At 36.2% G+C, this 27790-nt stretch overlaps 1 protein-coding gene and 1 long non-coding RNA gene across 2 annotated transcripts in view; both read right to left on the bottom strand.

Moving 5' to 3' along the window:
* The window catches only part of LOC309608954, a 1139914-nt gene that overhangs the window by 970122 nt on the left and 142002 nt on the right, over positions 1-27790 (bottom strand). The gene's annotated exons all lie outside the window — the stretch shown is intronic.
* Positions 2764-27790, bottom strand: part of PARPBP (PARP1 binding protein) — a gene marked incomplete at its 3' end in the record, with an annotated part of 112005 nt that continues 86978 nt past the window's right edge. Inside the window, exon 12 of the mRNA XM_082349639.1 lies at positions 2764-27790. Within this exon, the coding sequence (XP_082205765.1) occupies positions 27593-27790 (198 nt within the window).

Here is a 27790-nt window from a genome sequence, read left to right as displayed (position 1 = left end):
AAAAAAAAATGGAAGAAGCGCATGGAAATTAAAAATTCAGCAGTTACTAAATCACCATTGAACAGTTATAACACTGCACTTGTACCATGAGGGAACATGTCCAGTGTTCACTTCCAAACCCTTTTAATCTGATGTTTTCTCACCTTCTTTCTCTTTACTTTCCGTACCAACCTCCAGAATGTGTTAGATTGAAAAGGAATTGATATCTTTGAAATTAAAAGAATATGATTCAAATTAGTAAGTAACCAGAATCTCTAAGGATGGTGGAGCTTTTGCCTGTGGCTTGAAAAGGCAAAGAGTGAAGATAAACACAAAAATGAAAGACAAAACACACCTCTCCAGCTCGTCTATCTAATACCCAAGTATTGGGTTTTAAACCAATTTCTCACAAGAGTTTTATCCTTATTTTCAATTTAAGGAATTATGATTACAAAAAAATTTATTTGGGAGTGGAATAATGACTACCTAGTTAACTTTTATTTATTCCTTGGACTATTCTTACCCTCCTCTGACCTCATCTCCCTGTCTCATATAATATGAGCAACTATACCTATTATCATCTGTCTTCTCCCACCTCACTGATACAAATAACTTTCAATTCTATTAATAACTCATAGGTGATACTGATAATCCCTGAATCCCAAAATACCATCTGATAAATGAGATCGGAAAAAGAAAGTTGGCCCACTGAGCTGACCACCACTCCCTTCCCGCTCCCAATTAGGAAATGAAAAGCTCCACCATTTGGGAAGGTGGTTTCTGTTTCGTTTCCTCTGGACATGAGTTCTGAGCTTGAGTACGAGAAAGGTGCTTCCTACCTTCTTCCCTACCTACCTCAAGCTTAACAGACAAGGCTGTGCTTTTCTTAGGAAATTAAATGTCTGTAATTTCTATAAAAATAATATCAGTAGTTGCCTCTGGGTAAATGGACATGCACGCAGTTCACTGAAAGTTATTTGAGAGGGTATATGTTAGTAAGTAATTATAGTCAGGTGATTCATGATTTGGAAAAGGGCTTAGAGAAGAATTTCTAGATGCTCTGTCCCTGATAAAGAAAAAATAGCTACAAAGTGAGAAAAAAAAAAAAACCCATAAAAAGATGTAGAAAAAAGGTGGAGTAGATCTAATAAAATAAGTAAATATATTCTCAGCCTTTTTGAGTTGATGATGTTCTTATGCCTAGTTTGAAACTTCATTTGCCTTTGAAGCCCAAGGGATGAGACTAAATAAAAAAGACAAGGTCAATATTCTGGTCCACACCAACACTAACTCTGAATCCAAGATGTCGTATGTGGTTGATTAAGGGAGATGTAATTTAAAGATATGAATCCCTAAGCTTATCAAGCCTAGAAAAACAATAATTAAACACATGTTCTGATAACACTAAAAGGAAAAAAATCTCATGAAGCCCATGTAGCTGAGCACTGTCCTAATCTAGCTTTCTCCTTTTCACGGGGTCACAGAACCCACAGAGGCAGAAACGAATGGGTTTTGTATAACCCTGGCCTTCATCTAGAGCCTAATTATTTGTTCTCAGAAACTCAAACCACTTCACTGTACCCAAGCAGGCCAGAAAGTTTGCAGGTAGAGCTGAGCCAAAGAGTCTGGTTTGGTTATGTGAGCCAAAACACGAGTCGACCCATTTGAGCTGACTAGACACATAGGCAGAAGAAAATACAAAAATTTATATATGTGTGTGTGTACTTGTACATGTTGGTCTGTGTTGTGTTTGTGTGAATGGTCACTGGGGCTGACAGGGAGTAATGACAGAGTCTTTTCTCTGGCTTGTCTTTTCCTTGGCTCATCTTTACTGTCTGAGGCAGAGCAGCAGTGCTAGATCCTGACTGCCTTAAATTAAATGCCTACCTCATTTCTTGACAAGCAGGAATAGAAATTGCAGTACTCTTTGTTATTTCTGCTGCTGATGAAACTCTTTGAGAGGTGCCCCACCCCCACTTAAAGCATCCTTCTTCTAACCCAAACAGGCTTCCAAGATTCTGTGTAGTACCTGCACCAAGAAAGTTATTATTCATTTATTCAATAAATTTATTAAATAAATGCTTGACCTTTCAGTTACATTGAACTGTGCTAGGCACTGTGAGAATAAAATAAGCAAGTAAAAAAAAAATGAATAACACAAAATTATAAAATCTAAATGTAGGATAAGAAAACTTTGTTAATAATCTAATGTTTCCTTTAAAAAAGCACAATACAAATCTCTCTTTCAAATATATATATATATAGACATAGGTATAGGTATAAATATAAATATATAGATACAGATGAGAGATACAGATAAATAACTTTCCCTGCTACATAAGGATTTTCTTTCTGTAACCATTTAGAAGTTTTTGCACACAGAGATCTGGCCCTGGACAAAATAGTGAAGTGGGCGGCCTTCACCTTCAGGGCTTCCCAACATTCCTGTAGCTTTTCTGTCCTCTCAGGGTCCATTTTCCTCATGATTACCCTGGCTGCCAAGGGTACTCTACTGTACCCCTTAACTCAGCAGTCCACTGTGGTCCTTGCAAATTCCCTTTCTTCCCATCTCCACTTTCTAAAGTGTGCAGCTCTGTGAGGATGGTTATTCAGATATACCAATTTTGCTAGATTACCAGAAGGCAGCATGGTGTGGTTATAAGCATTGATCCTGGATTGAGCTAAGACAACTCTGTGGAATCCTGGCTCAAATACTTATCAGTTCTGTGATCTTAAACAGCTTACTTAACTTCGTGTCCCAGTTTTCTTTTTTTTCTTAAATATTTATTTATTTAGGCTGTGCCAGGTCTTAGTTGCAGCACGCGGGATCTTCGTTGCAGCATGAGGACTTCTTAGTTGTGGCATGCAGTCTTCTTAGTTGCGGCCTGCATGCGGAATCTAGTTCCCCGACCAGGGATCGAACCTGGGTCCCCTGCATTGGGAGCACAGAGTCTTCCCCACTGGACCACGAGGGAAGTCCCCCAGTTTTCTTTTAGGTAAGATTGGGTAAAGAGGGATGGTGGCTAATATCACATTTCATCTAATCTATGATGCCTTCTATTGTCAGTCTCACCATGATTTTACAAGCCACGAGGAAAGAAAAGAATGTTCTAAATTATGCTTGTAAGACACCACTGATTCTAAGATACATCCTAATTCCAATGTCAAAATGTGAAAAAAAATGTACATCTTAAAAATGATTAAATACAATAGTATCAACCTCATAAAGGTATGCTAAGTATTAACTAAGATTTAAGCACTTGAATATTAGCTAATATTATTAAGGTGTTATTCCTGCCAGATAATAAAGTTCATTTTAACAAGGGTTCTTTAAACAAAATATACAAAGAGTCACTCAGGGCAGGGTCTGGGGGCTTAGAGCCAATGGAAACATACCTTTGGGGTGGCTTAGACTTTTCGAGGCCCTCATTCAGGTCACGCGTCTTGAAAGTTATTTGTAGGATTGTTCCTACTCAAAACCTAGTGACACAAATCTGGGATCAGAACTTTTATCACAGTTTAGACAGATTTATCCCTCCATTAAACAGTCAAACTTTTCAAAGCCTTTCCTAATGAGCTGAAGTTTATAGCTGCCCCCCAACAAATCACTTTCCAGGCTTACTAGCTTTCTGATACTCTTTAAGTCTGGAAGTTTAGTCAAAGCACCTATGACTATTTATCCTCAATATTCTAATTTCTGTCATTTGATGTGTTAAATTGAAAAAAAAATGTACAAGTACAAAACAGGAAAGAACATCTTTTTACCACCAGAAAACAGTTATCTTTCAGATGAGTAACATTATAGAACAAGAATATTTTAGCAAGCACTCTGAATGACATAAATGCCATACGTTGATTTATAAATCTAACTTTGTCACCTTTATGTTAAATTCAACACAGAAAATCTAAAGATGACACTCATCCAGAAGTTGGATATGATGTACATAACAAATGTAGTACCCATAGAACGTTCTATAAAGCATCGTTCCTTTATAGGTCTTCAGTTTAGTCTGCAGCTTGATAACTTGTTTATGCCAACATGCCTGTCTACTAAGTAGCATACTGACAATGTTGATGTGATTTTTCCAATGATCTGCATTCTAGTGCAACAGTTGACAATATCTTGCCACAACTGTATAACTTCACAAAAGCTTTCATCTCCATCTTGCCAAAAATTTAGTGTCTATTTATAACTAGTCAACCATTTTCAGTGAGTTAGTCCTTTTGCATGTCTTACATGAACAATATGCTATGATCTAAGTTGGTTAATGAGATAGACTAAAACCCTTCATAGACCTTTGCTCAAAATAAGTCGATCAATTGCTTAAGACCCAAGACCTGAGTGATACTGACTAACATCCACCTGCTCAGGCAGAATTTAGGAATAGCACATACCAAAAAACAGTTATTCCAATTTGCAACACAAGTCTGGAATCTTAGTCATCCTACACTCAGCACTTCCTTCTGCTGTACTACTCACGTGGAGTATTTCTTTATATTCTAGGCTCTCCTATTAAACAATATACTTCCTTGAAGATGGAAATTGTACCTTATTCATCTTGGTACATTTATTTACCCTTTCTTCTTCCTTTCCACAATGCTTCATACCTGGTGGAAACTTAAAATTTGTTAAATTGTACATCTCAAACCTTCTACAAATTGATTGTACAGCGGACCCTTGAACAATGCAGGGGTTAAGGATGCTGACCCCCCCCATGCAGTTGAAAATTCATGTATAACTTTTGATTCCCCCAAAACTAAACTACTAATAGCCTACTGTTCACCAGAAACCTTATCAATGACATAAATAGTTGATTAACATATATTTTGTATGTTATATGTATTATATACTGTATTCTTACAATAAAATAAGCTAGGGAAAAGAAAATGTTATTAAGAAAATCATAAGGAAGAGAAAATACATTTACAGTACTATATTGTATTTATTGATACTATAAGTTTACTTCATCTGTGTACAAGATGAAATCATATGTCAGTACGTACATCAATATTGTCTTATATAATACAAAACATTGTAGATATTATACGTATTACTAACGCTAGATATCAAAAATAAAAATATAATATGAAAAATAAATTCATATTTACTTACAGGTATAACTGAATTCATGAATTGATAATGAAGCAGCAATATGATTGCTTTATGTTAGCCTAGTATAATCGATAAGATTGCTTCACAGTAGCCTAGCCTCTATGCTAATGAATGAATCATTATAAAATTTTTATGGCATACAGTATTACAGTTATATTCATAATACAGTTTTGGAAACATTGTTATATGTTTTTAAAAGCACTTACCTGTTATAATAGGCTGATATGTAGTTTCTCCAGTTATGAGAGAGGCATACTGTACGGTAATATAATTCTTTGAAAGCAAAGTTATAAAACAGTAATGAAACTAACACTTTATTAATTTTATATTAAATATCACTCACCTTATGCCTATGTAATGATAGACTAGTATCTATATATATTTTATGCTTTCATGACATAACTTTTTTCTTATTTTTTAAAATATTTCTAGTCTATGTGGTTTATCTGAGAGTTTTTCAAATTCTTGCAAATTTCCAAAAATTTTTCAATATATTTATTGAAAAAAATCTGTGTGTAAGTGGACCCATGCAGTACAAACTTGTGTTGTTCAAGGGTCAACTGTACGTCAAAAAAAAAAAATACTCATTAGTCTACACCAAGTTCTTGAAATTAAAGGTCTAGAAGGACTCAACAATGAATCTACTTTCAAGCTTCTGGTAGAGAAGCCTTGAGAGAAGAGAACATGCCATGTAGAACTATAACTAATTCGTCACAAACAGCTTTCATTAACTCAAAGATTTTTTTCTTGATACCCAGCTATTGTAGACTGAAAAAGTCCTCTAAAAGGATTGTAAATATAAAGCACTTTCCAAGATAATGTGGGTTTAGGAACGCTACTCAGAACTCCCCCTAGACCATCAGTCCTCCAAAGAGATAGCTGTGCCCTCAAGAAACTATAGAGCAGTCGGCTCCCTGCTGGTAAGACTCAAGTCAATCAGCTAAATTAGAGAAATACCCTAGAAATTGACACTGGGATCAAGGAACTGGAAGGACCTTACAGATCATCTAATGATTCTAGCCAACACCCTCATTTTACAAATGAGTCATTTAAGCCCCAAACTAGCTATATGACCTGACCAAGTTCAGCAAACTTATCAGAGGCAGAAACATGGAGAACCCAGGAGGCTGAATTTATAAAAATATTTTTATTGGGGTGAATTTTTAACCCTATTTGACCAGGACACAAATTGATAAAGTTATCTCCCGAACATGTTATATATGTCAAAAATAATACACTCTGCTGAGTTTGATGTCACAGAATAATATATCAATCCAATGTCAAATAATAGGCTCTGCACATAAACCTACTCACAATAACAGGGCTCCAGGAGATAATTCCTCAACTCTTGCACTACTTGTGCTGATCCTACTCTAAAGTATATCTCCCCAACTTCAACTATTACTTACATACAGATGATATCAAAATCTTTATTACTAGTCCTGAACTTTGTCTGTCTATCTCTCACAAAACTGAGCCCTGCATTTTCAACTGCTTACTAAAGAACATGCCATCACCTCAAGAGCAATTAACCTAAAACAAAACCTATTTTTCTCCCCCAACCCCAACCTAAGCGATTTTCCACATTTCTCATTTATGGTAATGTTTTGCAACCATTCTCCCTGATACCCAGGTCTCAAATCACACACTAAACCAAAAGATGACATCTTATGTTGTCCCTTTCTTCCCACATCGAATAATCTCACAGTTACATTGATTCCTCTTTCTCTTCCTAATGATGTTTTTCTTTTACATTTTCCTTTCCGCTACTGTACACTAGACATTATCATACTTTTTTTAGGCAAGTGAAAAACTTTTCTAATCAATTGTCCTACCTTCAGCCACTCCCTTTTCCATCTATTCTACCTATTACTACCAGCATTATCTTCCTAAAACATTACTTCACGATTTCATTCCCCATTTCAAAAATTTAGAATCACTCCTTATAACTATCAGATAAAACCCAGAGTCCTTGGCTAGACTTCCAAACTCTGGTTTCATCCTACCTTTCAAGCTCTAATTCTTCTATATTAATTCTCCGTGTATAAACTGTGTATTTTCAAGTCTCTGATGCCTCGATTCCTCACATCTGAAACAACCTGCTTACTTTACCCCAAATTTGTATACCCTTCAAAAGCCAAGACAAATCTCATATCCTCCGTGACTCCTCTGACCATCTCCATCTAGAAATGATTATTTCCTTGTTTGGGACTGACTGTCCCTGACACTTAGTAGGCATTTAACACTCAGATTTATTTCATTTCTTCAACCATTGGTTCGTTCCTTAAGCACAGGACTCTACACAGAGTATTTATTGATTGCCCCATTAATAGCTTTGATAAATATTCAGAACCAAATTTTTAAATGCTAAGTTATTAAAGAATGTTATGCTCCTATAGTTCCACTGTTAACTGTAATCATTATGGCATCACTATTTGTTTGGAAAATAGTTCTAGGGAATCTCCAAATTTTGAAAAGTTAACTAGATATATTTACATTCTAAGAAACACACCCGCTTCCTGTAGTTCTAAAGTTCAAACATAAAGAAGAAAAGGAGTTAATTGTTGATGTCATTAAAGCATAATATTTTAATAATATTTTAACAGAAACACAAAAAAGAAAAATTTCAAGTTATAACAGATATCATTAACCACAGTTCATCGGCTTGTGACTCATATCTGATTTCATGTGAATTAGTTCAAATTTCATAGTAACATGATTCCATGTAATAGCAGAAACAATCACTTAAAAGGATGGTGAATGCTCAATATAATCCAACTAAAATCATTAACTAAATGTATTCCCAATTAAGAGAACCAGCCAGTTTGGTAAGAATATGGTTACTTTCAGGAATATTTATGCTATTTGCCAACTGGAACGTTGTCAGCTTAGTCACTTAATGGGCCAAATCAAAGTCTCTACCTAAATAAGAAAATGCATACTTTATTAAATTCTCAGTATCTCTGAGTACTCTGAGGCCCCAAATCTTTCTAAAATCCTTTGAGATTGTGTGCTTCAGAACTTCAGCAGGTCCCTGTGATTCTTTACCCCTCCAGGCTGTCTTCCACATTTGCAGAGCTTGAGGCTTGACCTCATTTTGCTCTGCAGTATTTGTTAAGTGAACATCTATAAACAAGGTGAGATACTCTATTGGGTATGTTTAGAAATCAACTGATTTCTAAATTATTTCAGAATAAATCCTTTTTTGATTTCTAAATTATTTCAGAATAAATCCTTTTTTTTCTAAATTATTTCAGAATAAATCCTTTCCAATAATTCCTTTTTTGTATTTTTGTTCTAAGATGTTTTCATTGTTGATTATAGACTGGTCCATAAGATATTTGAGGACAATTTTTTTTTTCTATGTTGTATACCCCTGCCTGAAATATATTCTCCTGTGCCAAATATAATGAAGGCACTCAAGAAACAGTCATTAAATTGAATTCTTATCCCTGGAATAAATAAATGGTATCCAAGGAGGATAGGGTCTAAATTATTGGGCTCTCTTTGAAGTGGAAAATTTGTTTCAGAAGTCAACTAGGTAAAGAACTACAGTTGTTCTCCTGGGATGACTTTTGAAATGAAAGCTGACCACGAGGGAGATCACTATGACAGGGCTTAACCCTGTTGGATTTAATCACCTATGAAAGATCTTTCCCTGTTGTGCACATCAGGAGGCTTATAAATTGGATGCAGGCAACTCAATTGCTTTCAAAAGTGAGCTCTCTCTCAAGAAATTGGAAAGAATGGTTTCGTAATTCCTATAGTAAGAGGAGCTGCCACAGTAAAATAGCAGTGCTTGGGGTTAGGTAGGCCCCCTTTCCCAGGCAGATTCCCCAGTAAGTGTTTTTGTTTCTTGGTTTTGTTAAAATAAGATCCAAGTTATGGTTTCATAATTTCCCCGTCACTAGCCCTGAAATGAAGTTACTACAGCCCTTAAACTGGAATGGCTCCACTAGCTGCATAGCAAACCTTTGTCCAAGATTCAAACCAAACTGAATGTTTGAGGGTTTGGGTTGTTTTGAGTTTTCTAAACTTCAAGCTTAAATTTTCATGAACCTTATTGCACTTCCTGATCTTTTCTGGGAGAGAGAGTGGAAAAACTGACCTCTTTGGTGCCAGTGTGAGAAGCGGCCCTCCAAGCGTTGTAACAAGCTGCAGGGAGAGAAGACAGGCCTAGATAGGAATATAGTAAGATGGTCAACTCTGGAACTAATCTTTTAAAAACTTTCTCTGAAGGCTTCTCTTATATTCTGTTCTCCTAATACCTACCACTTGATTAAAACATTCAGTGGCAAAACTGAAGTGCAAAGTTTCTAAAAACCATAGCATAATGAAAAAAGCAAGCCAGCAATTTTAGTTCAGACCTGAAATAAAATAGCTATTACTTATCATAACAATCATAAGTAAGAATTAAACAAACATGGCAACATCCTCAATGTCACCTTGGAAAAAGAACTGAATAGAAAGGAGAGGGGTGCCCGGATTTAAGCCTTTGGACTTGGAAGACTCATGGAAATCTACAGACCCCTGGAAACAGAGTAGAATTGTATGAGGAAAAGAAGTGCAAAGAGTAAAGGAAGTAGGAGAAATAAGACTTCATGGCAGAATTATTTGCTGTGGTGAAGACAATGTAAGCCATGGATCAGACATGCAATCAAGAACTGTGTCATTCTCAGTAAGTGTACTGTAGTCTATTCCTGGCTTGGGTGAACGCCAACTCAGGGATCAACCCCATCAATGAGAGCTCCAGAGTTCCATAATGATGGTCAAGAGAGAGTTTCAAGGAAGATTGACCCCCTCCAAAATCAAGGATGAAAAGGGCAACTGTAACCACAACATCCCTAGTACTGTCTCATTTTTCATCACTATGATGATAAGTTGCTCATACAGAAATCCACACTGTGGCTAAATACAAAGTCAAATGCATCTGAAGTTGCCATGAACTTTTGCTTAATAAACAAACATCATACTGACCCAGCCAGAGCCTCTCCCTTAGGAATTGTAAAGGGAGTCATTTGCAAGCAAGCCAAATTCAGAATGAGATGCTCCACAAGCCCTGCTGAACATCCTTATCTTGGAAGTACTGGGACACAGGTCTCCTCACATTTCCTGATAGAATCCCCATAACCAAATATAAACTAGATATTTCTCCAAAGAGCTTAACTAGGGCACGGCTGGTGCATTAGATTCAGATTCTTAATCTCCCTCCCACCACCAATATTAAGGAGATAAAAAATTCTTTCATTCAAATCTTTGTATTATCTTGAACAGTCGTAACCATCTGTAACTGCTCTCTGAAGGAGAGCATGTCCAAACAAAACTGACCATAGGGCAATCATCAGGTGTGGGGAGTTCTAGCATCATGAGGAAAGGGAAAATGCTAGTCACAGACAAAACAGGAATATTGACAATCTAGGAAATAGATTAAATTATGCATCAGTACAAGAGGAGGGAAGTCTCTATCTGGAGCTATGGAATCATCAAGAATCAGTAACAGACGGCCAGGAATAAAAATAAACTATGTGAGCTACCAATCTCTCCATTAAAGCATATCCCTTATATGAATCGTGATATGATTAAAGCCAATAGGGGTGAGTTGTTTTGTTTACAGTTCATTATTTTTATATAACAAGGTTTAATATAGAAAATTTAGAATACAGATAAGCACAAAGAAAAGTAAATACATATAAATACTATAATCCTACTACCCAGAAATAACACTTAATAGTTTATTTTAGTGTATAATCTTTGAGACACACACACAAATAAACGAATATATGCATGATGTTTTTAAAAGTATCCTAAAATGGTTTTATAATTTTTTCATTAAATAACATACTAAAAACATCTTTCCATGTACACAAATGCATACCTACAACATCATCTTTAGTGACAACATAGTATGGCTGTTCCATCATTTGTTCAGCCAATTTCCTATTTATGGTCATTTAAATAGTTTCTAATTTTTCAAAACACATTTTTTCAGAGATGAAAAACAAAAGTGTATTCTTGAGGTAAATTTCATGTTATATGTGTATTGTACCACAATTTTTTTTCATATTCTTTTCCATTATGGTTTATTACAGGATATTGAACACAGTTCCCTGTGCTGTACAATCGGACTCTGTTGTTTTTCCATTCTATGTATTGATATAATAGTTTGCATCTGCTAGCCTTGAACTTCCAATCCAACCCTCCCTGGCTCCCCCCTCCCCCTTGGCAACCACAAGTCTGTTCCCTATGTCTGTGAGTCTGTTTCTGTTTCATAGACAAGTTCATTCTGTCATATTTTAGATTCCACATATAAGTGATATCATATGAGATTTGTCTTTTTCTTTCTGACTTACTTTGCTCCATATGATAATCTCTAGGTCCATCCATGTAGCTGCAAATGGCATTGTTTCATTCTTTTTTATGGCTGAATAATATTCCATTATATATATTCCACATCTTCTTTATCCATTCATCTCTCAATGGACATTTAGGTTGTCAAAACACATTTTGTATATACCTCTTGGCATATTTTCTGGTAATTCCCTTAGAAAGGATTTCTAGATGTGGAATAGTAAAAAAATACATATTGGTATTTGGTACAGATTTTCAAATTACCCCCCCAGAAATGTTAGATCAATATATATTTTCACTGGCAGCATATGAGAATTCTTATTTACCCACATTTTCACCAATCTTGGCTTTTATCATTATTCTAAACCATTGCCAATCTAATAGGAAAACTATAGGAACTTACTGGGGTTTAACTTGCATTTCTTTATTGGTAGGATGGCTTATTTTGAGTTTTGTTGTTGTTCTGCCATATAGGAACCAGATTTGAATATTTACAAGGTATAAATATATTCTCTAATAGTATACATTTGGGATTATATATAGGTCTTTTCCTATCATAAGATCATCTAACCATTTTTATGTTTCCTTCAAGTCCTTTTATAGTTTGGTTTTTCCTAATTTAAATACTTATACATGGACTGGATTTTCCCAAATGGACTAATAGAGTTCTAACTTCACTTTTCCCCAAATGGTCAGCCCATTTTCTTAACACCAGTCATTGAATAAAACAAATTTCCTCATTGATTTGAATGCAGTCTTTAGCTTATACTAAATTCTAATAAATATTTGGGTACATTTCTGAGCTTTCCATTAAATTCATTTAACTATCTATTCCTGGCTCTGTAGGTACCCTACTATTTTAATTATTATAGCTTTTAAAAAAAAATAAGTTTTATTATCTGGAGGTAAGGCCTTACTCATAACTCTTTTCTTCGAAATGTATAGGCTATTTTCTCCAGTGATCAAGCTTTTTAAAAATTATGGTTTTAATTAGGACTATGTTAAGATTTTTAATAATCTGGGGAGAATTGATATTTTCATAAACCCTCTCCATTTATTCAAGTCTTCTCTTAAATTTCTCAGTAAAAATTTGTCTTTTGTTTTAAGCTTACTTAAAGTTTTTTTTTAGGTATTTCATAAGTAGAATATACATTCTAAGCATACTGTTTTATCACTCTGATAAATGGGATCTTATTTTCTATTGAGATATTCCCAGTATATAGCGATGTCAGGAGTCCCCAAGATCACCATCAAGCTCAATGGTTCACTAGGACTCCTATATAGGACTCAGAAGTTGTTATATCCATAATTCTGGTTTATTACAGTGAAAGAATAGAGAGTAAAAGTAGCAAAAGGAAAGCATACGGGGCATTTCCAGAGGAAACCAGACTCAAACTTTCAGATATCCCCTCCCAGTGGAGCCACATGGGACACACTTAATTCCTCCAGTGACAATGTGTGACAATGCAAAGTGTTGCCAACCAGGGAAGCTCTCCCAAGCAGGCTTGAGTGCTTGGGTTTTTTACTGGGGTCATTCATGTAAGCATACAGCACTTGCATCACAGACTTCAGTTACCCAAGCTCCAGATCCCAGAAAGAAAGCAGGTGTTCACCCTAAATCACACTGTTAGCATAAACTATCTGGACAAACTGGTACAGCATGGCTCAAGGCCTCAGGTATGGAAAAACATTATTAGACAGAACATTCCAAGATCTCAGATCCTAGGAGCCAGCCAAAGGCCAATCTTGAAAATGGGCCTTTCATAGGAAAGTGTAGGGTTTAAGCAACTCAGGCCTGCTGAGTTAACCCTTTCCTACATAATAGGAAAGCTAATGACTTTGTATATTGACATTGGCCAGCTTTCATGCTGAAAATATTTGTTTCCATTTCTTTTTTGTTGGTTTTTGTAGTCTTTCTAGCTAGACATTCATATCATCTGTGAACCATAGCAATTTTGTCTCCTGCATTCTGGTAAATACCAAAATATATTTTGTTTCTTGTTATTAAGGCATTTACTGGCATTTCGGGAACAATGGTGAATAATAGTGATAACGATGGGCATCAAGTCTTGTTCCTGTCTGTTTTGGAAATGTTTCAAAGTTACTCATATTGGTGTTGGTTTCTGACATATGTTCTCTTTCATGTTGTTTCTAATTTATTTTTAAAAATTTTTTCCCTGGAATTCCCTGGTGGTCCAGTGGTTAGGATTTGGCACCTTCACTGCGGGGGCCTGGGTTCAATCCCTGGTTGGGGAACTAAGATCCCACAAGCCACACAGCGCGGCCAAAAAAAAAAAAAAAATTTCATGAACAGCTGAGAAATTTAATCAAATGCTTTAGGGGTATCTGTCAAGATACCCCTAAAGTCAATCACACCTAAGATACTCAAGGAAATAAAATGTGAGCTGAGAATTTTATATCCAGTAAAACCGATCTTCAATGATAAGGGGTACAAATGATTAATAAGATGCAAAAACTCAGGGAACATTATTCCCACAAGTCCTTATTGAGGAATCTACCAGAAAATTAACATCCTACAACCAAAATGAATAGAGACCCACCAACATAAGTCTAGTAATGAGCATTAAATATATAGTTATTTGTAAAACTATTACTAAATGAGTGTTAGAAGAACAGAGACAGTATGTAATGGTTGTATGTTCAGGTAACGGTCAACTTTTGTACAACTCCAAAAAATGGAGGGAGCATATGCAAAAAATCACACATCTTTAAAAACTCTTCTCAGTAATTATATTGGTAGTGGAAATATTAGTAATAGATTAATATTTTGAGACTGTTATATATATAATTTAAAATAAATAAGTAACTATGAGATATTCTAATATCCTCTGTGTCCTTAAGAACTAGGATTTTTAGCAGGTAGAAAAAAGGCGATACAGATAAATACAGAAGAGGTATAGCTGAATTTGAACTGGAAGCATCAATATGACTTCATCACATATTTTATTTAACATGCTGTTTTTATTTCCTCTGTCCACTGAAGAGTCTTAGAAAAAACGATCAACCCATTAGCAATGAGCATCTCTGCTGCTCAGATTGTGGCACTGAAATTTCAATTCTCACTTCAAGACTTCTTGAAGAAATGACAAATTCCAGGTCTGGGAAAGAACTATACAAGATGAACCTGGAACTTCGTGTCATACCAGATAGCAAGAAAGCTATCAAAGACTCAGGAGTCCATGTAAAAAAGCTCCCATTGGCCAAAAAATGGGACAATTTGAGCTCCAAGTTGGATAATAATCTCAATGGATTGAAACACAGCAAATACGCTTAAATCCATGAATTCATATTGATACTTAGAGAAAAAAAAGTAAATGACCATCTTTTGGAGGATGAAAGGGAAACAACTCATTATTTTCAACATTGTAAATAAAGGAAAATAATCAAGCATTTATCCTATATTTCTTATATACACTGTACCACTATGTAACAAAATATTAGACAAGAGGAATCATCTCTAATAAAATTATTCCAAATAATAAATGAAATAATAAAATTAGAATTAGTGGGCTTCCCTGGTGGCGCAGTGGTTGAGAATCTGCCTGCCAATGCAGGGGACACGGGTTCGAGCCCTGGTCTGGGAAGATCCCACGTGCCGCGGAGCAGCTGGGCCCGTGAGCCACAATTACTGAGCCTGCGCGTCTGGAGCCTGTGCTCCGCAACAAGAGAGGCCGCGATAGTGAGAGGCCCGCGCACCGCAATGAAGAGTGGCCCCCGCTTGCCACAACTAGAGAAAGCCCTCGCACAGAAAAGAAGACCCAACACAGCTATAAATAAATAAATAAATACTTTAAAATTAGAATTAGAATATCACCATTTTCAGCCCCCAATTAATTGAACATCAATACCCAACAATAACACAAATAATTATGCAACTCTTGATTAGAAAAAACAAAAAAAAAACCTTACACTCTTGCCAAAGGGATCAAACGTGAGTCTTATTAAGTCTCTGGATCCAACAACCAATTTGCATGAATAAGGAGGTCAAATAAATATGTTGAACTTCACCATGAGTACATAATCACCAAAATGCTGTCTGTGGGAAATTCTACAGATCAAATATTTTGGGTTTATCAACAGATAACTGTAAGAAAAAGAAAAAGATGTGGAGGAAACCTATATACTAAAAAAGACTTAAAAGACACCATTTTCTTCAATAAGAAAGACTAAATTATGATGTATAGTCATGCACACCTGAATATTCAAAGTACACAGAAATTCAAAAAACTAGTTACTGTAAAAATAGTAATAGCGATTACTTCTAGCAAGTCACTGGGGGTTGAGATTGAAACTGGGCACACAGGGGTTTGTGAGATGTATGAAAAAGTTCTATTGCTTTGCCTGAGTGGTAGTTATTTTATCTTATAGTTCATTATAAATGTATAATTTGTATGGGTTCTCTTTTCTATATTTGTGTATTATTTTACAATAAAATAGCAAAAAAATTCACTAAATGTGTTACTTGCATATATTTTACTGGTCAAATATGAATTGCCTTTTTAAAACAGGTACTTAGCAAATGTTACTGTTGTATTTTAAAATGAGGAACTGAACTCTATAAAGAAATAATTCCAGTTTGCATGATGATTTCCTTCATCGAATGGCATTAATCATTCATGCTACTATAATGTTATCCTGGATTAATAAGGACATGATAGACTTCTACTCAAGAAAGATAAGTCAATACGATTCATTTCATTAAGACTTACTGGATACTTACTATGTGCTTGATTTTTCTTTCCTGAATGAATGATACTTCAGGTCACAGGAAATACTTGACTAGCTATGGTCAAACAAAACTGACCAAAAATACTTCATTACCTTAACCAGTTTTCTCTTCATAAAAGTAGAAAGTATATTTTCTAGCTTCCCATATAGCTACATTTAAGTCACATTCATGAAAGCTGACTCATCAGCAATTTCACTCTTAAAACAGCAGGGCTTTTCCACCTGCCTACCTTTCACCAACAGTAATAGTTGCTAGGCAGTGGGCAAGACTGTAAGCCGCCAGTACAATACCCACACTCTTAACTTTCCCTACTAACAGAATTTCAATACTATTTGGGGTGCCAATTGGATCTAGCTAAAAATTATTTCCTGGCTTCCCTTACAATAAGGAGTGATTGTGTGAGAGGTAGCCAGACCACCTTGTGGGGCTTTCAACTGACACGTGCCCTTTTGCCTCTCCCCACTTCCACCTCCTTCCAGTCAGGAATACATATGTGATGACTGGAGTTGCAACAACTACCATGGCAGCCTTGGGGAAGGAATCCAGTACTAACCATAGCCAAGATGAGAGAACCTAGTTTCTGGTGACGTCGTGGAGCCACCACAGGGGCCCTGTTCTGATTATCCCCAGACTCCCCTTTGCATAGGAAAATAAATCCCCCAATTTACTTAAATGCCTCTATTGTGAATCTCTGTTACTCAGCTAATTATTAACCAAAGCAATAATCCCTGATTATTATGAGTATCAGCAGTGTCAGTGTCCAACAATAAAAAGTACATACAGATCCACCACTTTAGAGAAGTCCAAATGAAGTTGCAAAAAATAATAATAATAATAATAATCCTCAAGAGGTGGAAATTACACTTCATCTCTCCTTCTATATTAAAGAAGGGGTACTAGGACTGAACAGCATAAGCAAGATGTGATAATTTGAAGGGGAAAATGGAATTTAAATAATCAACAATGATAAAGTACCAATCTTCATGGTTTATCTTCTAGAACTTTCTATTGAATGTCACTGGGAACATCAGCAGTGGCATCAAAAATATTTATTAGGTATCTGATTAACTGCAAATTATACAGAGTTAAGTACTGTTTCAATGAATCTGACAGCACGATCTCTGCCTCCTAGGGAACGTTCATGTGTGCACATGTCACAACATCTGAAGAGCTTCAAAGACACAATGATTGCCATTAACAAGAAAAACATACTTTTTGGCAACTTCCAGGACACATCATTTCTTTCCATCATTGGCAAGACCTTGGCTGGAATTCTTTTGGATCAGCTACTGCTCAATGATGGCAACTGTGTACTACCAGAATTACTGTGGCTTTAAACCACAGGGCAACTGACATGATCTTTGCTCTATGTCAGAAATAAGAAAAATACAGAAAACAGCCTGAATATTACTAAATTTATTGACTGCACTGAAAATTTTGATGTTGTCTGTAGACCTCAACTATGAATTACTATGTAGCTTTTTGGGACTGCAATTTGTCAGGATCTAAGAAGCTGGTGGTACTGTGCACCTTAATTAATCAACAGTCATTTAAACAGCTACTATACACCCAGCACTATGCAGATTACAGTTATTTTTATGATTGCCTATTTAATGAATATCTCTCCCACTAGAATACAAACTTCATATAGAAGAGCCTGAGGCTATCTTGTCCACTACTGAATTCTCAGTGCCTAGCACAGTGCCTGGCATATATTATTAGATACACAATAACCACTTGTTGAATGAATAAATGTACAAGGGAATTACAAGACACAATACTTTCATTTCCCCACTAGAGAGACAAAACATAAAATAACATCTTATTATCTAGATTAATCTTCACAGTTCCCGCTGTCTAGGGCAGTGCATCCAACAGAACTTTTTTACAATGATGAAAATGTTCTATGACTACATTGTCCATCCAATATGATAGCCACAAGCCATATGTGGCAACTGAGCACTTGAAACGTGGTTAGTGCAACTACACTACATTACCCTGTCCTCATCTTATGCTATATAGCCTCATTTGGTTTTTATTAAAATTTCAATTAAGAATTTGTGGGAGTTTGAAATAGCAAATGGGGAATTCTAACTTATGCCCTTCCAATAAACAATGTCCCTTTTCCCCTGGTAGTACTGCCCCCCAAAATATACACAACTAAATGAAATCCAAGAAAGATGGTTAACAGGTTGTTTGCCTGGGAATTCCACTCCACCAAGTTGTGGTTAAAGAAAGGGTAGAAGAGAGTTTAGCCATCTTTAACTATACAGAGAACTAACAACATTTCAAGTACACAATATTAAAGTTATAAAATCAAACATTTAGAATACAAATAAATCCATGGAAATAATATCTCCATAATAGTGTTAGGTAGGCAGGCCGTATCCCAGCTCAGTCTGTGCTGGATGGTTAATGGGACTGTCACATTGCAGCACATTTATTCAATTATTCAATATATGTTTACTGAGCGCTAACTATGTACCAAACCTATTTAAAGCACTAGGGATACAGCAAGGAACAAACTGATATAAGCCCCATCCTCATGGAATTTACATTTTGGTGGATAGAGACACCCAATCAACAAAGAAATAAGTAAAATATATAGCATGTCACGTGTTACTAAGTTCTATGGAGAAAAAGCAGGTAAGAGGGGCAGGGTGTAGAGGGAAATGGCTGGCTAGGGAAAACCTTACTGAAAAGATGACATTTGAGACAAAATTTGGAGATAAAGGGGCAAGCCAGCAGATACCTGAGGAAAGAGAGTTCAGGCAAGGAAAGAGCAAGTTCAAGGAACTTGCATGTTCCCAGAACAGCAAATAATAGGCTAATGTGCCTGAAGATGAGTGAGCAAATTTAGGAATGTAGAAGAAGAGATCAGAAAGTCAGAGAGGGCACCAGATCAAGAAGCGCTTGGAAAGCAATATAAGGACCTTGAATATAATTCTAAGAATGATGGGAAACCTTCAGAGGATTTTGAAGAGGCAAGTGAAGTGATCTGACTTGCATTTTTAAAGGTGTACTCTGTGTGCAGTATTGAAGAGACTGTTGGGGGCCAAGGTGGGGTACAGAATGGAACAAAACTGACAAAATTCCGGGCACTCAGTTCCCTTACATTCTAACAGACCAGAAGCAGATACTTCTCAATCTTACAAAGGACTTTTCTTAATTCAGTGTTTTAATTATGCAATATATAAACTGGTTAAAAGCTGATCTCATGGATACTTGCAACAACAACAAATGGTAGATAAGCAGTTGCTTCTACTAAAAGCTTCTAAAGGAGATTTGTCAAGTATATTCTGCACTGAGCAAGATAACAGGAAGAGGCTAGCTAGCTGGTTCGACATACATAGATATCTAAAGAGGGGGTGGGTGTCTCCATAATCTTTCCCAGCCAATTCATGTTTCATAAAAAGGTCTTGGCTACCAAACTATTATATTACCAAAAGAAGGTCTCCTTAAAATAAGATGATACATTTGCAGCAACATGGATGGACCTAGAGATTCTCATATTAAGTGAAGTAAGTCGGACAAATATCATATCACTTGTATGTGGAATCTAAAAAAATTATACAAATGAACTTACTTACAAAACAGAAATAGACTCACAGACAGAGAAAACAAACTTATGGTTACCAAAGGGATAGCGGGGAGGCGGGGGGAGAGATATATTAGGAGCTGGGGATTAACATATACATACTACTATATATAAAATAGATAAACAACGAGGACATACTGTATAGCACAGGGAACTATATTCAACATCTTGTAATAACCTATAATGGAAAAGAATCTTAAAAAGAATATATGTGTGTGTGTGTGTGTGTGTGTGTGTGTAACTGAATCATTCTGCTGTACACTTGAAACTAACACAACATTGTAAATTAACTTACTTCAATTTAAAAAATGGTTTAAAAAAAAAGGCTGTAAAGATTCATGATTTCTACTCTGATTCACATCATCCAGAAATCTCTGGTTTTCCTGGAAATGTTAATAGCCAAAAGAAATCTCACAGCAATTATTTTAAAATAACAGCAGCAGCAGAGAAACTATATATGAAGTGGTTAAGAGGACAGACTCATGAGACACTGTCTGAGTTGACTCTTACCCTAACCACTTTCTAGATGTACGATCCTGAGCAAGTGGCTTAGTCTCTACCTCATAGGGTTGTTGTGAGGATTAAATTAGCTAAGATACAAATTGTGCTTAGCACAAAGCTTGGCACATTGGAAATGCTCAGTAGGTATTGCTTTACAAGTGTAATGATATTTACTGAACACTTACTATGTCCCAGGAACAACTAAGTGCTTACATATCAATTCTCACAACAATCTTCTGCAGTAGGTACCAACATTACCTGCATTTTGCAGGAGAGGAACTAAGCAGAGAGGTTAAGTAACATGGTCACATGCATACAATAAGTGGCAAAACTGAGATGCAAACCCAGACACTCTGGCTCCACAGCACAGGATCTTAAACGATGCTATTCTGCCTCCCACATGCTAGAGTTTATCATATCTATACTTGTGGTAGGCCAAAAACTACTGCCACCCCCCCAAATGTATTCATGTCAAATCTCTGAATGAAACCTTATTAGGGGAAAAACCATCTTTGTAGATGTGACTAAAGTTAAGGATCTTGAGATTGTAATCCTAGATTATCCTGGTGGGCTCTAAATGCCATCACATGAATAAAAGAGGGGCAGAGGGATATTAGGGACAGACACACAGAGGACAGACACAGAGAAGACCATGTCAGAGCCTGTGGAGGGAGTGTGGCCCTGCCTACAGCTTGACTTCAGACTTCTGGCCTCCAGAACTATGAAAAGCACATTTCTGTTGTTTCAAGCCATCAAGTCTATGGAAATCTGTTACAGCAGCCCTAGGAAGTCAATACAATACTCTATCATATTCTAGAACCTATCATACCTTGTCCCATCTGTCCTCTTAATAAAAATTTATTCATACATTTATCTTTTACTTATTGAAAGTCTATTATATGCCAGACTCTATTCTTGATATTGGGGATAAAAAAACAAGGTCCCTACCTCAGGGATATTGGGGGAGATGGACAATAAACATGTAAACAAGTAAGTTTAGAAAATAATAAGCACAGTGAAGAAAATAAAGAGTGAAATGGAATAGGGAATAACTGGGAAGAAGTTTCCCCTAGGCAGTGGAGACAAGGAAGCAATCTCAGAAAGTAGGACATTAAGAACCTCCTGACGATGTCCATACAAATAACAGGAGGAAGATGCTCCTGACAGAGGGGACAGCAGGGCAAAGATCTTAAGCCAAAAGTTATCTTGGCATTTAAGAGGAACAAAAAGAAGGCCAATATGGCTGGAGAGTGATGAAAGAAGTAGGGAAGAATAAGAAATAAACTTAGTAAGGAAGGCATGGGCCAGGCCATGTAGGACATTTGCATCAATTATCTACTGCTACAGTAATGCTATGTCACACACAAAACTTCATCCTATAGCTTGTGCTTCTGGAGTCTGCTGGGAGTCTGCCAGGAAGCACTGCTGACCTCAACTGGACTTGCTCTAAAGTCTGTTATTTGAATGGATGTCTGCTGGGGATGGCCTCAGCTGTGACAACTGGGGCTCTGCTCCGTGTGGTCCTCTCTGCAGCAGGCTAGCAGGGGAATGTTCTCATGGTGATGGCAGAGGTTCAAGAGGGAATCCCCCAACGCGCAAGACTGCTTCATTAGTTAAAGCAAGTCACCTACCTGAGGCCAAAGTCAAGGAGTGGGCAGGTCTCCCTGCCCAAGATGGGAAAGCAAAATTACATGGTACAGATATAGGAAACAATGAATGATTGAAGCTATCGATGCAAGCTTCTGCAGATATGTAGGGCCTTGATAAACTAATAAATATTAACTAACAATTATTTTCTAAATGGGATGATTATGCATTACAAAAGTAGGAGTTAAGAAAAAGAGAAAGGTCTTGAAGAATATTTGAGATTTAGATGGGTGGAGAGACAAGATGAGGGAGTTCTAAGAGTGGAGAAAAACATGAACAAATTTGTGATGGCACAAAAGAGCACTGTACCTAAATAGAAAGAAAAGAATGGCATGTAAATCAATATCTAGATGCTTCTATCTTATCTAATCTCTACCACAAACAGAAGAAAATGAAGTAGAAAAACTGAATCTCATATTCATCCTACATAGGAGAAACCACTGCATTTCAAAATGTTGTGAGAGTCTAGAGTTCTCAACACGATAATCAGGAATGTCTAAGGGCTTGAGACAGTCATGAGAGTACAAACACTAGGATTCCTAACATGTGCGACAATGAAGATTCAATGCAGTATTTACCAAAATGGTGAGGAAGCCTGAAATTATGAATCAGTGTATACAATGTAATAATCCTTTTTGGTAACCCAATATTAAGAGCTATCATCAGATTGTTATTTTGGAAGGATGCTATCATATGACTCCAAAATTGCCAAGAATCAAAACAATATCCAAGAATCATCTTGGCAAGAAATTGAAAAATTTGGCCAGAAACATAATCTCAAGCATGTTCATATAACTCTTGATGTTACTTATATCTTGATTTGTTGCATTAAAGTTTTAAGGCAATTATCAAGATATTAGTCTAAGCTCTAAAAACTGGTAATGCATAATTCACTAGAACTGGCTCTTCATTTGGCTCTTTAAAAAATGTTATTAATTGTGCTTATATGACACTAATAGCAACATATCATCTAGTTATGAGACTCAGGGAAAAGTCAGTCCACTAGCCTTTGTAGACAGAGATGAATTCAAATGTTTACACAGTTAACTAAAAGGAGGAAAGTGTATGCAAGGCAGGCCCGTAACTCAAATACATACTATAGCAATAATATTTAAATCAATTAACCCACATTTAGCAGCTGCAACAGTGGAACAAAGCTTGAGGATACCAATGTTCCCACTCACCTGGTCTCATATTCACTGGACTAATTCCTGTAGAGCATCATCAACTCCCCACATCTCCCACCTACCATCCCACAAATCCACTGCACTAAGCATGGTGGGAAGAACCCCTACCCAACCCCACTGTTAGAGCAAAACTGAAGAGCTTTATGGTCTCCACAACTCTCAGCTGAGCCCCATATACATGAAGAATCTCTAAGCACTCCCTGCAAGGCTGGGTTCTGAATCCAGCCTTGAATCTCTCCTCTGAACCCTCAAATTAAAGACAGACTAAAACTGATTCTTCCTGGAAAGAATGGAGACAACTCAGCATACAGATTCAAACTTTCAGAAGTGTAACCTCCTAATTCCAACTGCTGAATTTTGAGTGGCAGAAATGCCCACCAGGAGATATCCTTCCCTGCCAACTACATAAACATGAGCGAGAGAGAGAAAGAGAGAGAAATCCCCTTCTAAGGAAACACCTAGACTAATTCTCTTGCCAGACAAATCTACCACTCCATATACCATTATCCTTGCTCTCCATCCAAATATGAGCCACTCTAGTCATCTATCTCCCCCACACTCTCATCTCCAAATGGCTCTGTGCTTCCCCTCTCCTCCCTTTCCACTCTTCTGCGTAATCAACACCCTTCTGGCTTTCTCCATTTCAGTGATCTTTTTACCACCACACATATTTAAGTGTTGGGAATGGGAATGAATCTCATTTTTACTCCAGTCAATAGCTTGTAAAACCTCCTGTTAGTTCAATCCCACAAATTCAGTATGCCACTTCTTTCTCTTATCACCATGCTATAATGTCTTCCATTTTAAAAAGAAATCTTCCCTTGGCACCACAACCTTTTCTGCCCGCAGCCCAATTTTTCTGCATTCCTCAGTGTAAACTGTTGGCATATTGCTTATATTCACCATTGCCACTTATTCTCTTCCCATTCTTTCTTAAATCCTCTCCTACTGGGATTTGGTCTCTACCAGAGTCACTGAGAAACTTCATTAAGGTCACCAGTGGCTAGCACGTGTCCAAATCAAAGATAAATTCTCAGTTCTCATCTTACTCACCCAGCAGCACTGGACACAGCTGATCACTGTGCTTTTCTTCATTTATTGAGACGATCATGTCTTTTCTCCTTTATTCATTTAATGTGCTGAATTTAATTGATGTTTTCAAAAGTTAAACCACTTTACATTGCTGAAATAAACTTCATCTCGTCGTGAAATGTGACCTTTTTCATATAACTGGATTGTGTTTGATAATATTTTGCTTAGAATTTTTACATCTATGTTCATGAGAAAGATTGGCCTATAATTTTCCCTTCTTATAACATCCTGGTCAGGTTTTGGTACCAAGTTTATGCTAGACTCATAAAGAGAGTAAGTAAATGTATCAGGATTCAATCAGAGAAACAGAACCACACACACATATATGCATGTATACTTATATATAAACATACACGATTTGTTACAGGGATTTGATATTGTGCAACTGTGGAAGCGAATTAAGCAGTCTTCATAAGATTCTTTCATCTGATGCTGGAGTCCACAGGGCCTCAAACAGTTGAAAAGGAAAGATGGATGTAAAGTAGGGAAGAGCAAGGACAAGCTGGAATCCACAAGCAAGTTGAAACCAATAAGGACAGACTGAAACTCTTATCAGATCTTGCTGCATCTGACATTGATGATTCGGATGTCCTGCAGGAAAGTTAGTGCCCTTTATCACAGAACTACACACATGCACATATCCCAGGAGTCAGAGAAATGGAAAGTGGATTCAGGGGAATTGCAGGCCTGACTGCTGCCCCAAGCCAAACAGGTGAGCCGACAGGTAAGCAATACCATGTATGAGTTACAAAATGGTCACTGTTTCATTTCTATCCTCCAAATCTCACACAAGAATGTCTCTTGTGGCCCACTCCAACTAGAAGGACAGAAATTTTGGAAAGTGTAACTGAGGCTAGGCAAGTTGATACATTACAGAGTTACACAGAAACTGTTCCTCTTTTCTTATTTTCTGACACTTTTTGTAAGATTGTTATTATTGTTTGGAAGAATTTATCAGCGAAGTCATTTGGGCCTAGAGTTTTCTTTGTGACAAAGCGTTTTAGTTTATAGATTCAATTTCCTTAATAGATATAGAAATATTTAGATTTTCTATTTCTTCTTGTGCCAGTCTTATGTCTCTTTGTCTACAGCATTTGTCTAGTTCAGGGGTCAGCAAACTATGGCCCTCAGGCTGTCTGTATTCGTAAATAAAGTTTTACTGGGACACAGCCATACCCAATCATCACATATTGTGCATGGCTGATTTTGTGCTGCAGTGGAAGAGTTGAGCAGATGCAACTGTATAATCTACAAAGCCTGAAATATTTACCATCTGGCCCTTTATAGAAAAAAGTTTTGCCAATCCCTGATCCATCTCATCTAAATTTGACAATTTCTTTGCAAAAAGTTGTTCATAATACTATCTAATGTCTATAAGATCTGTAGCAATGTTCCCATTTTACATACCTGATATTAGTTGTGTGTGTCCTTCTTTCTTGATCAGTCTTGCTACAAGTCATCAATTTACTAATCTTTTAGCTTTGTTAAATTTTTCTATTGTATGATTGCATTCTATTTTATTGATTCCTGCTCTTATATTTAATAATTCCTTATATTTTCTTTGGGTTTACTTTGCTATTCTTTCACTAATTCCTTCAGATGTAAGCTTAAATCATTGATGTTTCCAATCTTTTTTATTTTCCAAAATATGCATTTTAGAGCTATGTATTTCCTTATAAGCACGTATTAATTGAATCCCACAAGTTATGCTGTGTTTTCATTATCACCAGTTCAAAATATCTTCTAATTTATATTGTGATTGTTTTCTTGAACCACACATTATTCAAAAGTATGTTGGTTAATATTTAAACATTTGTAGATAGTCTTAGATATTTTTCTGTTATTCATTTCTAGTTTAATAATTCCAGTGTGATAAGAGAATATACTCTACGATTTCAAACATGAAATTTGTTGAGACATAGAATATCCAAATCAGTCTTGAAAATGAACCGAGTTGAGTCATTTACACTCTTGACTTCAATATTACTCTAAAACTACAGTAATCAAGATAATATGGTACGGAGATAAGCACCAGTTAGATCAATAAACAAATTAGAGGGCCCAAAAATAGGTCTGTACTTTTGGTCACTTAATTTTTGACAAAGGCACCAAAGCAACAAAATAGGGGAAGGAGAATCTTTTCAACAAATGGTGCCTAAACAGCTTGATATCCATATGAGAAAAGGAACTTAATCCCTACCTCACACTCACACCATACACAAAAATTAATTTGAAGTGGATCAAGGACCTAAATGTAAAAGTTAAAACCATAAAGCTTTTAGACGAGGTATAGGGGGATATCTTCATGTCTCAAACATGTTGAGTGGAAGAAGCCTTACACAAAAGATTACATACTGCATAATTCCAAAACAGGCAAAACTAATTCACAGTGGGAAAAATCAGAACAGTGATTTCCTCAGAGCTGAAGGTTGGGGTGAGGAGTGGAGGTGGGTGAGTAGTGGCAATTAACTATGAAGAGGGAAGAGATAACTTTCTGGGGTGATGACAATGTCTTATCTTGAGTGTAGGTTACATAGGTATATGCATTTATCAAAACTCAGGAAACATACACTTGTGATTTGTACATTTTATTTTTTGTAAATTTTACCTTGAAAGAAAAAAACTGTAAACAAATATTAAAAGCTAGTTAATGACATGCATGTTGAAGTAATTCGTGGAAAGTGTACTAATGTATGTAATATATTTTGAAGTGCATTAAAAGAACAAGATGATTACTAGAGGGATAGAAAGATGGACAGATAATAAAACAAGTACACTAATAAATTAATGGTAGAATCTAGGTGGAGGTATATGGGTTTTTCACTGTATAAATTTGAGAAGGAATTCTAAGTTTATTTATATCTTTTGATAATATAAATGAGCAATCTTGGTTTTAAGACTCATAAAATTAGCCATTAAGAAAGTCAGGGTTCTAAGTAAAATAATGACCAATCTCTAATTTGGGTTGCATTGAATTTATTGGCATCACATGGCAAAGATAAGTTAATTAAAGGAAAGAGAAATTCGAAAAAGTGATTTACACATATATGGTGTTAGTAGTAGTTCTTTAGAAAATGAAGATGGCATTTGATATAAACTTTTTGCCTTTCCAAGGTTTTCTGAACCACCCAAGCCCATCTGGCAATAGTTTTTCTTCTTCAAAGTTCCTTTCTACCACTTGGGGACACTTAATTTTCAGCATCGATGGAAAAGAAATCTACTATGCTCCATTGCACATCAGAGTAACCAATGTTTAAAAAAAAATTATCATTTAAAAAAATTGGAAACTATCTCCGTAATTAAATGGTTATGGGAAAACCTCATAATGTTCAGAGACTATGACAATTTAAGCAAAATAAAGGAAAACATTAACTTTTCTAAACTGTCAAAATGGTTTGGATTTGGTCCCAATTTTGGGTGAAGATCAGCCAAACCAATTCATCTGGTGGAAATTTAAAACAAAATACATAATTGTTAATATTTATTACACTTCCAGAACAACAGCTAAGAAAAAAGGTTACCATTAATGAGGACTTTTGTAGATTCAACAGCCACCTCCAAAGCAGGTTCATACC

The sequence above is a fragment of the Balaenoptera borealis genome (assembly GCF_965194805.1).
Source record: "Balaenoptera borealis genome assembly, chromosome: 13".
Classification (NCBI taxonomy): domain Eukaryota; kingdom Metazoa; phylum Chordata; class Mammalia; order Artiodactyla; family Balaenopteridae; genus Balaenoptera; species Balaenoptera borealis.
Note: the sequence above shows the minus strand (reverse complement) of the source record. Positions and strands in the feature narration are given on the sequence as shown.